The sequence below is a fragment of the Solanum dulcamara genome, chromosome 9 (genome assembly GCF_947179165.1).
Source record: "Solanum dulcamara chromosome 9, daSolDulc1.2, whole genome shotgun sequence".
Taxonomy (NCBI): Eukaryota; Viridiplantae; Streptophyta; class Magnoliopsida; order Solanales; family Solanaceae; genus Solanum; species Solanum dulcamara.
Genome location: NC_077245.1, coordinates 15,163,890 through 15,184,410, shown reverse-complemented (window position 1 = coordinate 15,184,410; position 20,521 = coordinate 15,163,890). Strand labels below are relative to the sequence as shown.

Sequence of the window (20,521 nt, the reverse complement as noted above, 5' to 3'; positions counted from 1 at the left end):
TTTTAATTATTTGCATACATAACCTAGAAATAGTACATAGAGAAAGTATACAAGCTTGGCCATACAATATAATCTGGTTCAGTTCCTTGTTAACGGCCACATAGATGATGAATGGCAACAAGATACCTTACATATGCAAGTTTACACATAATGAATGACCCAACTTTACATCAAAAAATTCCCCTCATAGGAAATTGCCTCATCTTGCAGATTCCTATTCTATTTCTACCCTGATAAACCGGGTTAATAAAGGTCCTGCAATAAGAGTTAGAATATAGATATAATCCGATCGGATGAGAAATATGATCAATGTTTGACACCTACAAAGCACAAACCAACTTCGGCTTGCGCCTGCAACTCCTCCAAGAGTTTAACAATGTTCTCACGGGACATCGAGGCATCAGTCTGCTCTGACAAAATCCTCCTCAATCTGAGGAAAAGAAATAATTAGCAAGTTTTGCTAAGCAATAACATATTATCAGGCCTTAAATCTACAAAAAGACTGGCAACTTATTTAAGAATCTAATGTAAAATTTGAATCACTCAGAATTAGAATGGACAAACTTCCGACCTCCCCAAATACCAATAGAGGACCAGTAGCAGAAAAACACTAATAGAAGGGCATGTTTAGGAATACTTATATTTAAATAGACTGAACTATACATGGTTCATGCCAACCTACCACAGAGTAAAAAACAGTTGGTAATATAAAAACGCACGTTCTATACCATTGGAAGAAGATAAACGACAAAAAGAGATAGCAGAAAGTCTTTAAAAAGAACATATAACAGAGAAAAACAGTGAGCCTCAGGAGGGTGGAAAAATGTTTCCCTTCATGATGATGTAGAAAAGGTCTCTGCAATAATCACTGGTAGAACCAACAGGTTTAGTACTTTTAAAAATTTATATAAAGAATAAACAAAATAGCAGTTTTATACCATAACGGATTATAAAAGAATGTCCGTCTTTACAATACTGTAGTCAAACTGGACGACTGAAGTTTAGCAGGACTACTTCATGTGAGTTTTGTGATCCTATGAAACAGAGAGGTTGCATCTACTCTGGCATGGAATACTACCATTATATCTGGTAAGGCAAACTGCCTGTCTAGACAGTGCAGTAAGGACACATTTGGTTTGTGAACAGTTGTACGCGGATTATAATGCAGGATTGTATCAAGATGATTAATAATAACTGGATTATCATAGTTCTCATTAGATATTTGTTTTTTCGTGTTGAAACCTGATGTATATACAAAAAAAGGGTTTGTTCTTGAGCTGGATAACGATTTGTTCCAATAATAATAATCTTGGCATATGTAAACACTTTATGCGATCCAGTATTGATTTTTACATCGCGTTAAAAAATAATTAAAGGGCTACAATAAAAAAAAAATCTCAAAAATCCAACAATATCACAGGAAAGTTGAATGAAGTAATACTAAAATATGAGACAAAATGATAAATCTTGAATTCTTTTTCAATCACAAATTTAAAAATTCTAATATTTTTGAAATATTACACTATCTAACACATGTATCCATTAATTAATAACTACTAAAAGCCTTTAAAGACATGGATTATGACCTTGGGTTCATGCAATCAGCGTGAATAAAGACGCAATTTTTCACGCAAGTTGATGCTAAACTATGATAAGTTAACTTCCATACTGCTATACATGAATCACTCTCACTTTTGTCAATAAATGTCATTAAGCTATCAAAAATTTATGAGGGATGTCCCAAAGTTTAGACAAGGTCAGCCATCTGAATATATAGAGGCTAAAACTAAATCTTGACCCTAAAACCCAGTAAATGACTAACATTGCTCAGTTCAAAACTTCAGATTCAGGAGAGGAGTAAGAGTTTTGTGCAATCCAGCTTAAGAGGATTTTACCTTTGAACTATTGCAGTGTTTCCATGACCAGTGCAAATAATAAGCATAGCATTTAGAGGAAGATTGGAGTAAATGTTCCTGACTCTGCGATTCATGCGGCCTAATATATCCTTCAGTTCAGGAGTGACATCAAATTTGATGCTTTTTCTGCAATTAGACTGTTTCTCACACGTCAGCAATGCTATCATTTCTGCTAATTTTTTATTTAGCTCCTCAGAGTCATCTGCTTGCTTCCTCAAGTATGCATATAGCTCTGCAAATTGCGTCCAGATAAACTGTACCTTATCATTTCTGACCTATCAAGACAAGCGATGCCAGTATAGTGAGCTTTCAGATTCTTAATCAGTCTGCTTTTGAACAATATAACAAATTAGATTCTTTTGACTCACCTCTTTAATGGCTTTTGAAAGAGCTTCATCGTCAGATGATACTGGAATTGTATGGGACAATTCAGCAGCATATCTCCTCGCTATGGATATATTATCAATGATTGAGGATACTTTGCCAGAGTCACTCAGAACTGAAAGAAGCTTCCGCCGCAATAATTGTTGAGATGGAGGTATGCCAAAATCAGGCCCTAGTTCAGGAAGTTACAGCCCAATGAAGTCTAGGATGCATTGATCCAAAAAGCAAAACGAAAAAGATTTGGTGATGGGCCATAATAAGCAACATAAATAGCACAAAAAGAACTCCATTTTGAGGACATGAGAAAAGAAAATGAAGGTAAACAGGGATTGGAGAAAGAAAGCACAACAATGGCTTGCTTGTATACAAACAAGCCATTCTCTTTTTCTTTTCTTTTTTTCAATTTCAAAGAAAAGAATGGCTTGCTTGTATATCTGGTGTTAGTATAATGTACTCGAAAAGCTTGAACTAACAGTTGCCTCCGATTTACATAGAAGCCTCATTAATATTTCATTGGGTGCGGTGCAATTAGTCCAAGAGCACTAACTACTATGCAAACGACTGATATGCAGGGCGGCCATTTAGGTACAACTGTGTTTAGCATGCATCAATGCATCCATGTTATACTGAGGCTAAGAGCAGCATTAAGTTTCTATGTTCAAGATCAAATATAGGCAATGCCAATTAATTGAGATTACACACCCATCTTACACATCTTAACTTGATAATTCCGTAGCTAGTACCCCACCACCACCATAAATTTTGACATGTGGCAAGCATTTTTTGTTTCCAACACTTCTCACACGTGATGAAGAGGTTAGAATTTTAAAAAAAACGACAAATTGGATGGTCAGATTTAATCAAATGATCCACAAAGTCTGAATATTTTTCATCTTACTTTTTTCCATTTTCTTTGTCTTAAATCTTCCTTTTTTTCAACCCAACCTCCACCACCATCACCACCCCTTGACAGAACACATCCTCCCCTCTCCCCAATTTTCTCTAAAGAAAACTCACCAATTGAATAATACACAGGATTCTGCTATCATCCCTCTTGTCCTTGATGCCATGGATTGTGTTACCACAGAAATTCTTGATGTTTATATCGGAATTCGCAATGGAATTGCTCAGGTTTATTAAGGATTAATTTAGTTGGGAAAGTTGAAGCCACTATGGCTCTTAAGATCAATATCCAATTGAAGAGTTGTATCTAAATTTCGTGTATTGTAGAGACACGGATGAGGAATGGCAGAGGTTTGTCCAATAGTGGAGCAAATCCCAGATGAAGATATCACAGAACTTGAGGAAATCATCAATGCAGTTTTTGATAAATCCCAAAAGGGTAATGAAATGGCAGCACCAGTAAATGAGACTAGAGCCATTGTGATGCATGAGTCTCGGAGAAAAGAGGGACTCTAAAAGCAAGTTAAGGACGATAATTACTGTTTGCTGGGAGACGTCAGATGAACCTGGTGCAGAAGGAAGAAAATGGTAGCTCTTCTGCTACAGTAAAAACTACACCGAGAAATAACCCTTTTCCGGCTTCTATGGCGTCAACTAGTGATGGGGCTGTTAGAGGAGATCAAAGAGAAGGGTGTCTTGGGGTCTTTCATAGTGGTCAAATAATAGTCCAGCAGTTGGACGGCGACTTGAGGGGAGGTTGGAGAAACGAGTGGTGGTAATCTTCTTTTTTGTGGTTTCTTTTTTTTTAAAACTTTTGACATGTGTCACTCAATGAGTGGCGTGTGGTACATTTCCCGAGATAAAGTGGTGTTATCCCGTCCGGGGGGTGCGGGCTACATAATTTTATATATTAGATGAAAAGGGACCTCATTTGTTAAGATGAGTATACAGGAAATAGGTGCAAGTTGAGGAAATTATACAACAAGCTATGTTTTATCCATGTTAGAAGGTTTTCTTGAAGTCCCCCGTTTTCTAGGAGTCCTAGTCCTATCAAGAGACTTATTATATGCTAGAAATTTATATGCCAGTAAAATGTAGATAGCTTCTCGTAATTTTATTTTTTATTTTTATTTTGTATAATATCAGCCTGAGATGAGCTTTAGGAGACTGAAATGATTGGTAAGGATTCATAGAATGCACCCCAACATGCTTAGAATTGAGGCATAGTTGTATCCACTATTTTGTTACTAGAATACCAACTGGAGGACGTGGGCTAAAATTGAGTGACGAAAACACCCGTTGCTGCATGGATCAGACGTAATTAACAATGCTATAAACATTGTTCGGAAGATCACCTACTAAGAAGACTAACAGCCCGCCTGAAAATTTCTAGGTTTGGAGATGTTTCATTGCTCTCCAGATTCCCTTCAGAAGCTGAAGGAGATTGTGATCTAAAAAAGGTCACAGGTGGAAAGGGGATTTCTTTTTGTTACCTTCACTGAAGAATGCAGATGTGGGTCAACAGAAGTGATGCCCGAGATGGCACCAGACACCAAGTCTTGGATTTCCCCTAACAGAAGAATGGAGGAGACCTTTCAAATTTTTTTAAAAAGAAAGGACAATGGGCAGGAGAAACAGGCTAACACCCGCCATTGGCCAGAGCATCTATAGGCCCAACTTAATGAGGAGAGACCAAGAGAAACCGAAAGGAAAAAAGGCAAGAGGCAAAAGGCATAAAAGACATTTTCATCTCATGCAATCAGCTTTACCCTGCACCCTTCCCTTTTTCTTGTCTCCACTATACAAACCAAAGGGGCCGTAAGAGTTTAGAATGCACAATATTTAGTGATGCATTAACATGTGTAAAAAAGGATATAGCTTACCATTTTTTATTTTTAGTAGTGCTAGTTCCAATGTAGCTTTTGCATCTTCAACGCTATCATGCCCAGTGTCTGAGTGCTGTATCTCCCTGCCGAGAAATTTTCTGCTCAAAACACGAAGAGCAGCTTTGTAGGATCCTCTTGGATGCTTATACAACACAGCGGTATCAATTACCAAATTATGACTGATCTTCAGGGCTAACAAATCATTTTCCAAGGAATGCCCAACCAGAATGGTCTCCTTGTGAACCAGTTTCAAGAACTCCTCCTGAAGAAAGAAAAGATAGTTAACTAAAACAAATAGGACATGTATAGCAAATCAGTCTGCTAAGCAGATGCAAGAGATCTGCAAGAAACTATTAATGCTGATTGCTTCTTTTCCAAATACTAAAATGGGTCAAAGAGGTCAGCAAACAAAAGGCTCTAGTGATAAACCTGGATATCTATTAGAGTGGTAGTCACATCATCCAACATCTGACATGTAATTCCACTATACCTGCAAAAGTTCAGATTGCTCAACATAAAGCAAGATTATCACTAAATGAAAAGAGAGGAAGAACATATATCTAAACTGCAAACTAGCTAAAAATGTCCTTTCAAGTTAAAGACTCATGTACAGAGTTCTTCAAAATACATAACTGACTGAAGGACTAAGAATTTCAAGAGAGAGAAGGTAAGTCCCTGAGTTTATTTAGTATTTTTGTCTTCCTCTTTTTAGACAAATATTATTTTTTCTTCATCGTTAAGTAATTTTGTGCTTAACAAATATTTTAGCTTATAAAACAAGAAATTTTATTTCGCCTACATCAGAACACGCAGTTCAGCAAGTTGAACTCCTGCTGTGTCAGACTCCCTCTGGACATCCCCCACCCCCCAAAAAAGAAATAACCCTCATCTTTCTCTTGAACTTTGGGAATGGATCTTTAAAAATGAACTTACGAATATAAATCAGAAACTTCTCGTTCTATGAGAGATCGATAGCAACACTAAGACACAGGCAGAAAATGAGAAGAAAACAGCTATCTTGCCCGGTTGCCCCCAAAAATTCCTTGAGCTGAGTTTTGTATTCTTAAACATCAGTTTGCTTCTGAATCATCTTTCCAGTTCTGTTTCCAAATTGTTCCTAACTAAGCCGAGAATGGAACTACACTTGTTCTACCCCATAACAATAAAATAGAAAAACACAGAGGAAGATAAAAATTATAGTCCAACACACACACTGATTTCACCACCCACATAGCCCTTCCCCTGCCATTTTTTGAGTACCTTGCTTGGAAAGTGTGGTTTGAGGCGAGACAAGTTGATCTTAATGGAGTTCTAAAACTTTGAGAATATTTACCATAGGAGATAAGGTTGGTGGAAATACTAAGAGAAAAATGAAAGAGACAATAGAAAGAGAGAGAGAGAAATAGAAAGATTTTATAGGCAAATGTAGAATTGGAAAATGATTAAAAGGAAAAGGTTAAAATTAAAAGAACACAAGAAACTGAAAAGGGGAAGCTGCGGAGAGAGATTAAACCCTGGCTATGAAGCTCTATTCTTTAGTTAATATCTTTTTCTTGGTTCCCTTTTCTTATTCTTTTTTCTTTCTGCGTCTTTTTCCCTTCCTTGATTCTTTCCGTCTTACAAGACACTTCCCATTACTAGTGGCAGTGAGAGACTGCAAATTGCGAAAAACTTAAAAGATAATAGAGAAAGAAATAACAGACAAGGATGCGGTATAGTCCTAAATGAAGTGGGTGCATACCTTAGTGACCAAGGTTCAAATCCCAACATAAACAAAACAAGATGAGTGATCTTTCGATCTGCCTAAGCTTTGGAGGACAGAGTTACTCAGTACATGACCTAGTTGGATGTAGCAAGTACTTGGTGGAATAGTCGAGGTGCACACACACTAGCCCGATCATTATCATTATAATATAGATAAAAAGAAGAGAAACAGAAGAAGCAAAAATAATCTATTCCAAGATATATCTTGGCTTGGTTCCCTTATCAAAAAATGGTATATCGTGTCAGTACCCTTTTCTATGGACTATACTAGGTAGTTCTGACTATTACCTTAAACTAAAAATTTTGCGCTCAGGAAAATACTAAATACACAACAGAATTTATCCAATTAACGAATTTACAGGACTTCTTCAACATCAAAAGGGTAAAAGTAGTCAACTCTTGCTAAATCAAGCATGAAAATTTGACATGCAAGGCATTCCTTTGATTGATAAAGATCAAATAAAAGTCAAAGAAGCACTAAATCCAGCTCCGATGATATCAAAGTCTAGGCCATCTGAGTTGAAGATTGGCTTCAGGCATACTAAACCACAAGATCCATTTGAGTTACAATAGGCATTCCCGCCTAAACTGAATTCCTTTGAAACAATTGGGAGAGCATACTAGCAAATTTTCAATTTCAGCTCATAAATTATATATTTAGACCCAACTTAACCTTTAAAAGATATTTTTAACTTTTGCAATGCTTTAGACTTGGATACACCATTTGAACATCACTGAAAAGCAAATTCCACAGCTACTCCATCCATTCCAATTTATCTGACAGAGTTTGAATCGGTACGGAGCTTAAGGAAAAAAGGAAGACTTTTTGATAAATTTAAGATTATCATTTAGTGGGTGTGACCAATTAGCTCCGGTGCAGAAAGGCAAACAACATTTCAGCACTAGTACAAGTAACCTAAGATAAAGCTAAGGAACTAACAAAATCTAAAAAAATGTTGATACTATTAACAGGTGAATCTAACTTGAAATGTGCGGTCTTAAACCGCTGATTCTCTAATCTGCTACTCCATCCATTACACTTTAACTAACATAGTTTGTCTCAGTATGGATCTTAAGGTAAAAAGGAAGACTTGAAACTTGTGGTCTTAAGCATGAAATAGATTTTTGTGGCTACAATACTTTTGAAACTTGTTTAAAATTAAATAATTTCCCAAATTAGAAAGGTGTCATTCTCTTTAAAACGGACAAATAAGAAATTAGTGTCACATAAAATGGAAGAGGGGTATATTTTTAGCATGTGTGATCAAAAGTAAATTTAGAAGTTATCATACATAAAAAGTACCTAGTATTGTAGTCAACAATGTCATTTGATGGTTTGACCAATTTATCCAGCATAACCTGCAAATGGTTGATGATATTAGCCCCCCGACACAGAAAAAGAAGTAGCCTATTAATATCATCTGAAAGACCATGATACAATTAATCATGCATCAAAATCTCGTGTAACAGGCCAGGGAGGTACATTTGAGATCAAGTTGAGACTTTTGATGGCCATACAGGAGGATAAAAGAAGAAAAAAAGACCGTCAAATTCGCCCAAACACGTACAAAGGGCAATATATATGTGCTAACTTGTTACATATGTTCAAAAGTATGCCTGGACAACTACAGGGTTCAACTATACAAATCAACAATCCCAATATATATGCAGGTTGATTCATTCTAAAGTAATGCAGCAGGCCCAGATAGAGCGGGAAGGATATAGACGATTCATTGAACTAGTTAAGCATTGAAATGATAATGACAGTATATATGTGTGTGACTTGCTATGTTGCTCGGACTATTCAAAAAATGACAACGGGTGTGTGTCGGATTCTCCAAAAGTAGTGTATTTTGGAGAATCCGAAAAGTGAAGAACCCGCACAACTTAGCTGACTTGTTAGATTTTTAATGAAAAAAGATGCTTGGATCATGACAGTGTTCAACTATACAAATAAATGATCTCAGCATATATGCCAGCTGGATCATATTTAAAATAAAAGCTTTTTGACAAGGCTGGTTCATAAAAACTAATTAAGGACCACCCCTCAGAAGGACCAAAAAACAATAGAACATCAAAAAGATCAAGGCAAATGGCATTTTTTACATAGTCAAAAAACTAGCTATGGACAAAATACATGATCAGGAAACAGTTTTGAAGAAAATGGAACTATTAAAGCAAAAGATAGATTACCTCATTGTAATGCAAGTGTGGGACAAAAAATAGAGCAAGAAAAGAAATAAGACGAAGCAAACCTGTCCTTCAACATCCACTAATGTCACTCTGGTAAGCTCAAAGCCTTCCCTTGTAATACACTACAAAAACATATATTTTTACCAAAATGAAATGAGATTTGTATGCAAAGCTTCCAGTTTAAAGAACAATGACAAACAAGTAAATATAACTTTATAAAAAATTAAAAAAAGGTAACTATGTTAGAGAAACAAATTAAGAACAGCAAGCATAATATACAGTCAGCCTGTCCAAAGAATATACATTACAAGTTATTGTTTTGGTATAAAATGTATACGCAATGGCAAGCAGCAGAAGACCCTTTATACCATTGAATAGCATAGATAAGACAGACCACATTTGAGGTTCAAAACAACGACTATTTGCAGTGGAACACACTGATAGTAAAGGATGTATATACTTCTCATACCATCTTCAGAACTCTTTCTTCTACCATCTTCAGAACTCCAAGTCCAACTAGTCTGAGCACAACTTTTAGTACCATTACTTCAAAACTGATATTTTATATACTATAAACATCACTACTAAATCACATAAACCAACATCTCTTCCCATCACCAACCTAGTCAAAGAAACCTAGATGCAGTGAATAGTTAAGCTACTGTAAATCATATCTCATCCAAAACATGACTACCTGTCATAATTAAAATGCTCTCATCCTCTCCAATATTTATATCTAAGGAGTAAACATCACTATTAAATCACATAAACCAACATCTCCTCCCATCACCAACCTAGTCAAAGAAACATATATGCAGTAAATAGTTAAGCTACTGTAAATCATATCTCATCCAAAACATGACTACCTGTCATAATTAAAATGCTCTCATCCTCTCCAATATTTATATCTAAGGAGTAAGGAAATGAAGATAGAAGACAGCATTGATTATGCAATATAAGTACGTTTAAATACTAAATCACAACATTGTGGTGAACAAATAAAGTTGAACAAATTGTTGTTAAATTACCATCTCGCAGTCAAGGGCCAAAACTTCATGTGGAGGTGTTCCTGAAGGAGCAGGAAGCGTTGAAAGAAATTCTACATGGTAATGAAATACCAAGATCAACTGTCAATAATCTTAACCTAGTAATTCAATAAATTTCAAGTTCTTGGAATGCATGTCACCTTGTTGCTCATAACAGTATCCATTTTCTTCTAGTTCCTTGTCCGAAAGTGTGTAATAACTAAGGGGAAATGGTATATCCTTCTTGAGGTCTGCAAAGGACACAGTCTCCTTATTGGGAGCCTCAGCACCTGCATAAATAAGAGGATGATGAAGGCCCCATTTGTCTGCATTAAGATCACATCTGAATGCACATCTAAATGATTAAGATGTCATCTCTAGATCTAAACAGTGTTATCAAAAGCGAAAAGCGCAAAAAAGCTCTAAGGTTTGTGGGCTTTATTGAGAAAGCGTGCAAATAGAGAAAACATACAAATATATACATGTTTAGTCCAAGACTAATAATTATAAGCATAAATAACAAATATATGGAAAAAGAAATTGATTGTTTTTACGATCAAGTGAAATATCAATGATTTAGCGTCGTCTCTTTAGGAAATGCTCATTCACAAGGAAAAGTATGTCTTAGAGCCTTGATGACGACACTGAAGCGCACAACAAGCGAGATGAAACCCTCAACACGTTTTGAGCCTCGCTTTAGGGCTTAAGCGCCTTTGATAACACTGGATCTAAACACCGAAAGATTTGTTTTAAAGTTGGTCTTTGAGCACTGAATGGTTAAAATTGTTTTTTTTTTCAATATCTGAATGTGCATAACTTATCTATTTTAAAACATAATAAATATACAATTCAACTAAAAAGTAATAAAATATTAGAAAAATATATAAATTTAATAAAATCATTATTTGATTAAATAACATTTATGTTCACTAGTGATGGGTGGACATGGTTTGTAGTGGCAGTAGTGGTGGTGATGATGGAGCTAGTGGCAATTAACGGTGGTGATGATAGTCATGATGGTGGAGATAGTTGGTGTTGTAATGACTAGCATGATAATGGCGGTTGGTAGTGGTGGTGATGGTTGTGATGGTGGAATTGGTTGAATTTAGTAGTTGGTAGAGTTGGTGGTGGTGGCTGAAAAATATGTGGTGGTTGACAATGGTGTTGGTGGTAGTTGGCATAGGTGCTAGTTGTGATGATGGAGATGGTTGGTAGTAGGGATTGGGCACAGTGGTGAGAGTGATTGATAGTGGCAGTGAAGGTGGCGATGAAGGTGGCGACGGTAGTGACAAAGGTGGTGGTGGCAGTGGATATGATTAAAATGATGGAAGTCGTAAGTGTAGTAGCGACTGATAGTAGTTGTTGGAAGCAGTGGTGGTTAGTGGTTGGCGATGAGGCTGTGGATGAAAGTGATAATGGTGGTTGTGATACCAGAGATGATTATTGGTTAGTGGTGGTGGTGAGAAGTTGCAAATAGAGTGATTATGAAAATTATCCAAACAAAAATACCTTTTAATATAAGACTTTGTTCAAAATCTTAATGATTAAGACCTATTCAAACCAAATAAGCACTTAAATCCCAATGTAAACCATTCAGATTCAGACCGCGAGTAAGTGCAAACAAATGAGGCCTAAGAAGTGCCTGCCAAATTGGGTATTACAGAAAAACAACATAAGAGAGTGGCAGAGGGAAGGAAGTTACTTTTCAATTTATTCCTCCAACAATATAACTAACCCAATCAATCAAGTAAGCATTAACCCACATTGCCAGGGTTGTTATTTTTCTTTCCTATTTTTAGATCAGTTGATTGGGGTCAGTTTTATGATCTTCTTTATTCATTTAAATCAATTTCATTGTGTATTTTAAATGAATCTCGGGCATACCCATGCAGAAACAAGTAGTTTAATTCCAGCTAGTTAGTATTGTTTTATGTGGGGATTAATTGTTATCATGTGTTATATTCTTACCCAAACATGCATCCATTCCGAAAGATTTTAAATCTTCCGAAATAACTTTCTTTTCTGTATTTTTAGTTCTACCTCATCCTCTTTTATCACCTTCAACAATCACAGTAATCAAAAACAACCACTCTACCTCACACAAGATAGGAGTACGGTCTGCGTACACCCCCACCTTCTCCAAACCCCGCTTGTGGGATCACGTTGGGTATGTTTGCTATTGTTTTCACTATAACAATCATAGTCATACCTAGGCTTTCAGATGTATTTCTCCAATTATCCTCTATTTATGCTACTTATCGTGTTTGTCAGATCACATATGTTATTCTAATCATATCCAGTTTAGCGTGTCTCATCCATCTTTAACATCTGCACTCGTGAATGTATATTGATCTTAGAGGCTCAACATTCACTCCTATATAACATTACTAGTCTCACAACCGCTCTATGGAACTTGTCTATCATCTTGTTAGATATCTTCCTATAGCATAATACTCATGTAACTCTGTTTAATTCCAACTATTTTACTTTAATGTTTGTGTTACATAATACTCATTCTTTTTTCATTTTTTGAGTAAGGTAACAGTTGTATTAAAAGAAAAACTTAACACCAGAAAAGATGCTAAGTTAAGAGTTTTACAGATCCCAAAAAAGTATAAAGACCCATCCATAAGCCTATAATCTCAAATATTGCCTAATAGATCTACCAGGTCCCCTATTTCCCCCCACATTCTGTTTACACACACAAAAAAAAGAACAAACTAAGACAATTCATCCTAATTTTCTGGCTAGAACTGCTAGTATCTTCAAAAAACCTCTTCTTTGTAATTTTTCTTGGGTTAAGCATGCTTTCCTAATTTCCAGCCAGACAAAACATGACACCTTCACTAATATATTCACTTTCCAAACCTGTTTCCAAGGCCAATACACATTCTCAGGGCCTCTTTGATTCAGCTTCAAGTATACTTTAAGTATACAGATTTAACTGAGAAAATCACTTTGCTATTCAGCTTCCATCTAAGTCTGTCTGGACAGTCAGATAAGCAGCAAAAGATTCCAGTAAATTAACAATGTAGATAATGCCCCAACTTCCCAATCATTAAAGGCTCTTCTGAAAATTAAATCCCATCTTTGTTAACTCCACATTTGATTGATCATAACCTGCTTTTGAGTTGTGTACAAAACAGGAAAGCTGAACTTCAGGCTATTCTGGCCAATCAGTGTTCCCAGAAATCAGTTTTCTTCCATTTCCCACCACAATCTCCACATTACGCCAAGAGGGAGACATCTTCTGAGTCCCCTCCAGGATCCTTACCACCTCAGGAGCCTTACAGGACCCCCAGCTCCACCTCTAGTGCCACCTCCAGTTCCTCCGAGGTTATGGTGGGAAATCTTGACATGGTTTGGAATCTATTGGGCGATTCAGGCCCAATTAAAGGGTTAATGGTCAGTGGGAGACGCAGGAAAAGAAGAAGACAACATTTAGCTTCGAGCGTCACCTCACTTGCACTGAAGTGGGTTGTATGGAGAGAGAGAAATAGAAAAGCTTTTGAGGATGTAGAGATGAATATTGTACAGTTAAGGAGTAGCCTCTTATCCCTCATTTCTTTTTGGTGCAACCTCGCGGTTCCTTATTGTATTGAAGATTGGGTGTCTTTCGTAGAAAACAATCGCTTAGGTCTTTTTACTATTTGGTATGCCCCTGCCCCCTTGTACACTGGCTTCGCCCATTTACTTTTGATGAAATATTTTTAACTGATCAGAAAAGGGCAATTTTCACCCAGTTCTCTAAACATTCTAGCAGAAACCATCCATGATACTTTTCCAAAACTTCTAGGACAAAAAAGGTGTATCATACATAGATCTTAGACAGGTGCAGACAAATTTATAAAACAACACAGATCATAGCAATCCTGCTGATATATAGTTGGAGGAGATGGTGCCTGCATTACAGACATGTCATTTCTAGACCTCCTTCCACAAGAAAATGAACCTCTAATTAACAGGAAATGAAATCAAAATAGCAGACTTGCAACAAAGACTTCTGGAAAGTTTTTCTTGGATCAGATTCGGACCTTGTTCAGATGACTGGGTAATTTTCGGTGAAATGTGATCAGCTACTTTCCTTTTCCTCTTTGATTTGCACGTGAGAAGTGCATCTATTGTCTGATTTCCATCTGATACACAACTACCATGAAAAAAAAACTAATAAGTAGAAGAAAACATAACTTCCACTTACACAAGAGTGACCAAAAAAAACAAGTAACACGAGTAACATATTGATTATTCAAACTATTACCAACCTGAGAGCTAAAACTGGCCTCGGAACACCACAGCATTCTTTGAAACCTTTGAGCACTTTAGACTGTGATAGATATAGAGATGCATCAAGGCCAGGGACATACAGCATTACCACTTTAGGGATCAAAGGCTTATTCTGCACGCAAAAAGAGAGAGGAACAGTCGAAACTGTGTTTAACTTCTAAAGAAGATATTATTCACTGGAAAATTGATGGGGACCATCCAAAGGCAACCAAACACATCCACATTAACAGAATTCTATCTCCCTGTGCGTCAAATTACAAATGTGAAGTATATCAATAATTCAAGATATATAACACCTAGAATCGCTAATGACTTAAGAGACAATAGCAAGTAAGACCATAACCATTTCCTTAGTATTATCAAAATTTCATTGGATAATGTTTCAAAGAGAGCTCAAGCTCAAGTAAGAAAATCTTTTTTTTTGAGAAAGCCAAGTAAGAAAGTAAGATAATCTTTGCAACTAACTCACTCTCTTTTTTTTGATGAAGGACGGAAATTTCATTAGGAGACATCAAGAAGATGCAAGGGAAAAAATTACAGCAAAAGAAGGTGTCTGCTCCTGTACAAGAACTTACTAACTAACTAAAGAGCAGACGTAGTCCAAAAAAAGTTCAACAGTATTTACAACAATAGTCATTCTCCTAATGACTCACATGACATATAAGATAATGCAGCTATGTGTGTTGCTGGCAGAATCTGCAAACTCATCACACACTGACATAATAGTAAAAATAAGAACCACATTAATTTTTTTGAGAATAAAATAGGAACCACAATAATTAGGAAATAAAGTGTAAAGCTGAGTCTAAGAATGCACATTACTAAATGAAGGGAAGTAAGTATACAGATGAACCTTTGTGAATGCATTTAAGTAATTGCTATACATACCGACAAGTGAATACCCAAGATGAGAAATAGGTCCAAAATTGAATTTATTTTTCTTTTTTCCCTTTTTGATAGGTCAATAATTTCTATAACTAAAACACCAAGTCCGAGTGAGAAGATATTTGCAAGTTGTCAATGTGACTTAACTGAGTCATTCACATTTGTCCAACTATCTAAACAGCATGGTATTCTTTCCTCACACCAAAAGAACATATAAAAAAATGATCTTTAGGATTGTATACTCTGACTTGTAGCTTCAAGTCAAGAGTAAATGATTTTGCTTGGTATATGACAGGTGTTTATGACCCAACTTGCAATATGGAAAGACAGGAAGTTTGGTGGGAAATAGGGGCTGTAAGGAGCTTATTCACAGGACCTTGGGTTTGGAAAGGTGATTTCAACATTTTCAAAAATGACTCTGAGAAAAAGAACTGCTCCAAAACCTCGGCATACATGAATGAGTTCTCTGATGTAATTGAGGACATGGAATTGATTGATACTCAATTGGAATGAGGGGAATACACCTGGACCAGGGGAAGTAAACACCTGGACTAAGGGAAGTAACAGGGAAGCGCATCTAGAATTGACAGAATACTATATTCTACTGAATGGGGGGAAATTTTCAACGATGTGAAGCAAGAGATTTTACCCAGAGTATGCTCAGATCATACACCAATTGCACTAACAAGTGGAAGCTAGATTCACACAAAATCCTATTTTAAGTTTGAAGGGTGGTGGCTGGAGACTGACGGTTTTAATGAAAGAATCAAAGAATGGTGGACATCCTTTGTATTTGAAGGGAAGACTGACTATATTTTAGCTTCCAAGCTAAAACCTCTAAAGTCCAAAGTGAAAGAATGGAGTGCAAGAACATATGGGAATCTAGAAAAAAAAAAAAGGAACTGCTCACCAGAATTACTGAGTTTGATAGTGTTCGGCAGAATAGAACTTCAACGGAAGAAGAAGCTTTCCAGAAAGTAAAAGTGGACTATGCCTGAGAGGGCAGGTCAGGCTCTTGTAAGCTGGAACAATGAGGGAAATGGTAGCACTGACAAAAACAGATGGAGAATTGTCCCAGCAGTGATATGGTGGACCATTTGGAAGGAGTGAAATTCAAGATGTTTTGAAAGTATTAGTAGTCCTTTACATAGGATTAAATGAACTGCATTATCATTTTTTGCTATTGGTGCAGTTCTGATTATATAGATGATCCTGTAGCAATTGTAGACATCTTAGGATTCTTGTAAGATGAACCTAGAGATAGGTTTTCTTTTTTTGGTTGCTGAGCCTACTCAGTTGTATGTAGCTCTGTGATGTAAATATTTGGGATCCCAGCCTTAGTGCTGAAGATTTATATACAAACTTGCTACCTTTGTAAAAAATGATCTTTTGATGTTTTTACATTGTTCTCACTATTTTGAGCAATCTTCGATTTCTTCATTCCATGTGTCAAGAAGAGACAAGAAAGGAGACAGGATTTGATTCTTTTCGGACAGGTGGGTCAGAAAGTGAATCTAACGGTACAAAATTTCACAATATCAGATACTCCATTTTTTATTTATATAACCATGTACACACCTAGACTTCGATTATGTGTGTCTAATTCCATAATGTGCCTTACTAGCAAAATCTACATCACCTATCTAGTATGGAGATGCAAATGAGCAATTAAATATCCATTTTCAGTATAATCCAAATCACCTAGCAAAGAATCATTGCTGGCTGAGGTTATTTATATATCTGTATCAAATATTCAAATAATCTAGTAAGCAATGAATCCTTAAAATGGACCAAATTGAATGATAAATCTCAAGGTAAGGACAGCTCAAACTGTCCTCACCAGATTTTCATCGGCGTATTCCAAAAAACTGAGGTGTTTGTGCATCTGATACAGATATAAAGACATGTGGAAAACATGCAAAGAAATACATTACTTTGATAAAAAGGGAATGAAATACATTACTTTGATAAAAACCCATGATGGCATGAACCCATCAGCAAGAACCCAGGTGACAAGCCCTTGCACGTCCTGTGTTGTCACATAAAGCATGATAAATCAAGCTCTAACCTCTTGTAAAATAAGAACAATTAACCACGATCAGAATGTTACAAACATACTTGAAGATTCAAGGTTGAGTTGGCTTCTGGTTTGTTAAAAACAATATCTGCTCTCGCCTGCACCACAATCAAAACTTGAATACCACTCACACAGACATTATAGTTAGTCTTGCACAATAACATATAATAATGGATCGGACACAATTAATTCTACAACATAACCATCGTCACCAGAAGAAAAATAACTAGCAATCGCCAAATGGAAAATGATGCTGACAACAGGAATAGTATGTCACTGCAGCGTTCCAAATTTTCACTAATACAAATCTTAAGTTTCCCAAAAATATTCCTCTTCTTCAAGATATAACCCACTTAAATGAACTCAATCTGCAAATCACGAAAGATATTTCTTTTATCAGTTAAAAAAGATACTTTCTTTTCTCTCTTTTTTAATCTCTCTTTTCTACATTTTGGGCTTCTATCAGGACTAGTTATTTTTCAAAATTAATGCATGTATAACCAATTTCCATTGAACCCAACCCACTATCAAAACCATATGTCCTCATAAAACTAAATTTTCGTCAGCAAAAATCTCCTCTTTCTTCAAGTTTACCAATTAAAATTCTACCAAACACAACCCAATTAAATTAACTCAACCCACAAGCTCCACAAATAAATTCTCCCTTTACTATATTTTTCCTCTTCACCCATGAAATTCAAATTATTCGCGAAACCCAACAACAATAACAACAACAACAAAAATCAAGAAAAGTTGTGCTATAACTATTTCAGACCTTTTTAGAGAGACCCATTTCGATTTATAAGCAAAATGAATTCACATTCATGATATAATAGTAGAACCTTTGTACTCCATTAAAGAAGTTTTTTTTTCTAAATAAACAACAGATACACATAAGATGAAAAAAGCATTAGAGTAAAGGACCTCAGGGCCGTAAACATCAAAGAAGGAGTTGGCTTTATGGTCTTTGCTGGTTTTCTGTTCGTCAGGGGTTTCTGCTTTCCTCTTCTCACAACTCATTGTTAGTCAGTCAGAGAGAAGGAGAGAGAGAGAACGATGGAAGCAAACATGGAGGAATATTTCGTTAGGGTCGGGTCCTTCTTATATACTTCTTATTCAAAAATTTATCATATTTAATGCGTTACCTATACACTTATATATTTTAGTCTATTAATTATATACTTATCAATTTTTATCATTCAAGTATATATATTCAAAAATTTATCAGGTCTAGTCTTTGTGATTTTTTAAATATAAATAGTTTAGGTTTATATTAGCTGAACTCATGTCTTCCTAAAATTATATTTTTAACTTGTTTTTTTAGTTATTTTTCTCTCTCCGCTACTTTTTCTTCAAATTACTCTTATAAAAAGAACAATAATCTCAATTATTCAAAATAAAATTAATGAGAAAAAAGAAGATATAAGTCCTAATTTTAGTAAATAAAGGATAAAATCAATCATATAATTGTTGTTAATGACTTGAATATGCTATATTCTCTTCTTTAGCTGTTAACAGTTCATAATTATCGCGGATTTTTTTATTTATTTTTCATACAAAAGAAAAATAAGAAATTTGATCTTATTGCTCAAATTTCTCTACGTAAAATAAAATAAACAGAATAATAAAATTAATCAAAATAAAAAAGTTATTATTTTTTTTACAAGTCTACCATTTTATAAATCTCAACTTCTGAAAAATTAAACAAATTCCCTTCAATAAAGTCGTTGGAGTAGAATTGAAACATGTGAGAGAAAACTTTGAATTTTATTCTCATTGCAAAAATTCGTTTCTACTAAATATAAATAAATCTCTCCCACATCTAACGGATAATAATTGTTTTCTCTTTATAATAAATTTTAGCATATTCAAGCTATTAGTGGCAATAATATGTTCCTTTTATCTTTCATTGAATAAAATTATGACTTATATTTTTTTTTCTCGTGAATTTTATTTTAATCGTTGAGGTTAAGGCTTTTTTTTAGTAAGAGAATCTGAAGAAAAAGTAGTGGGGAAAGTGAAACAACTAAAAAATGAGTTAAAAATCTAATTTCACTGAGGCATGAATTTCGTTAATATAAACTGTCACGACTCAAGCCTATGGCCTAGACGTGACACGGCGAATGAGAAATCCAAGAATATCTCAAACAAACCTCTTAGCATTCATTTAGCCTTTTCAATCGTAATGGCATTAATAACAGCGAAAATAAAAGGGGAAAGAGAGACTATGGGAGATCATTATAACACGAATCATAATAACCAAGGTTCATCATACATATGTCCAACAACTACCTTTAGACTTGGCGGGGGCTAAGACATGTCCCTGACTCACTCTCAAATATAATAACAATGAAGTACCAAAAATAAGTATCTTAATGTCTCAACATAACATAGGCTAGAAAGGGGAGGAGTATTGTTCTCGAAACATGGGAACTCACCAAAAGTAGTCTTCAAGTGATCCAAACTAACCTCGTAGAGGAGGAGGAACACCGGTCCCTACATGGTGATATCATGTAGGCAAAAGTATGTGTTAGTCCTTTGAATATACTAAGTATGTGAGCATGCAATGCAATATATCATGATACAATAAGGTGATGCAATGGACCATGCTAGAACCTGCAATCATTTGAAATACCATTTGAAGTTATGAAGCTTAGTCAATGAAATATAGAAACCATCATGAATCATGAAAGAAACTTAAACATTATAGAGGTAATCATAAGTCATTATAATAAATCATATACTTGTAAAGTACCATGAATCGTAAATAAGTATATCATAAACCTTTTGAAAGAAATCTTTAACTTAAAGAGATCACATACTTTATTTTGTGATAGATATACTAGACATCATATGAAATATCTTAAACATTAAGAGAGGGACCTTGTACCTTTGTGAGAGAGACCGCTAACCGACATAAACCATGTGAGTTATAACATGGAATCCCGATGTTACCCTACACCGAAAAAAGGGGGATACTACTTGCCAAGGTAGACTCCGTCATGCCTGAGTGGATCAACTAAGCGGTTGTGTGAACCGGGCACTCACCCCTAGTGCTTAGACTTGGGTACTCACCTCCAAGCCTTATATTTCGGGTACTCACCTCTTAGAATTGTCCTTATTTCATAAATAATCATTCATTCATATCATTTCATCACCCTTTCATTTCATAAGACTCTATTTTTGAACATAGACATTGCTTTC

General features: G+C 35.5%; 1 protein-coding gene across 1 annotated transcript; it reads right to left on the bottom strand.

Annotated features, from left to right (window-relative positions):
* Window positions 1-37: 37 nt before the first annotated feature.
* LOC129903059 (small RNA degrading nuclease 5) lies at window positions 38-18,423 on the bottom strand. The gene is made up of 14 exons (XM_055978539.1): window positions 18,242-18,423; window positions 17,359-17,415; window positions 17,204-17,269; window positions 14,334-14,467; window positions 14,106-14,218; window positions 10,233-10,361; window positions 10,075-10,145; window positions 9,109-9,168; window positions 8,157-8,212; window positions 5,519-5,579; window positions 5,087-5,351; window positions 2,285-2,472; window positions 1,896-2,191; window positions 38-430 (listed from the first exon to the last, which is right to left on the bottom strand). The coding sequence occupies exons 1-14, from the start codon at window positions 18,335-18,337 to the stop codon at window positions 307-309; spliced, it is 1,716 nt and encodes a 571-aa protein (XP_055834514.1). The 5' UTR covers window positions 18,338-18,423; the 3' UTR covers window positions 38-306.
* Window positions 18,424-20,521: the final 2,098 nt, after the last annotated feature.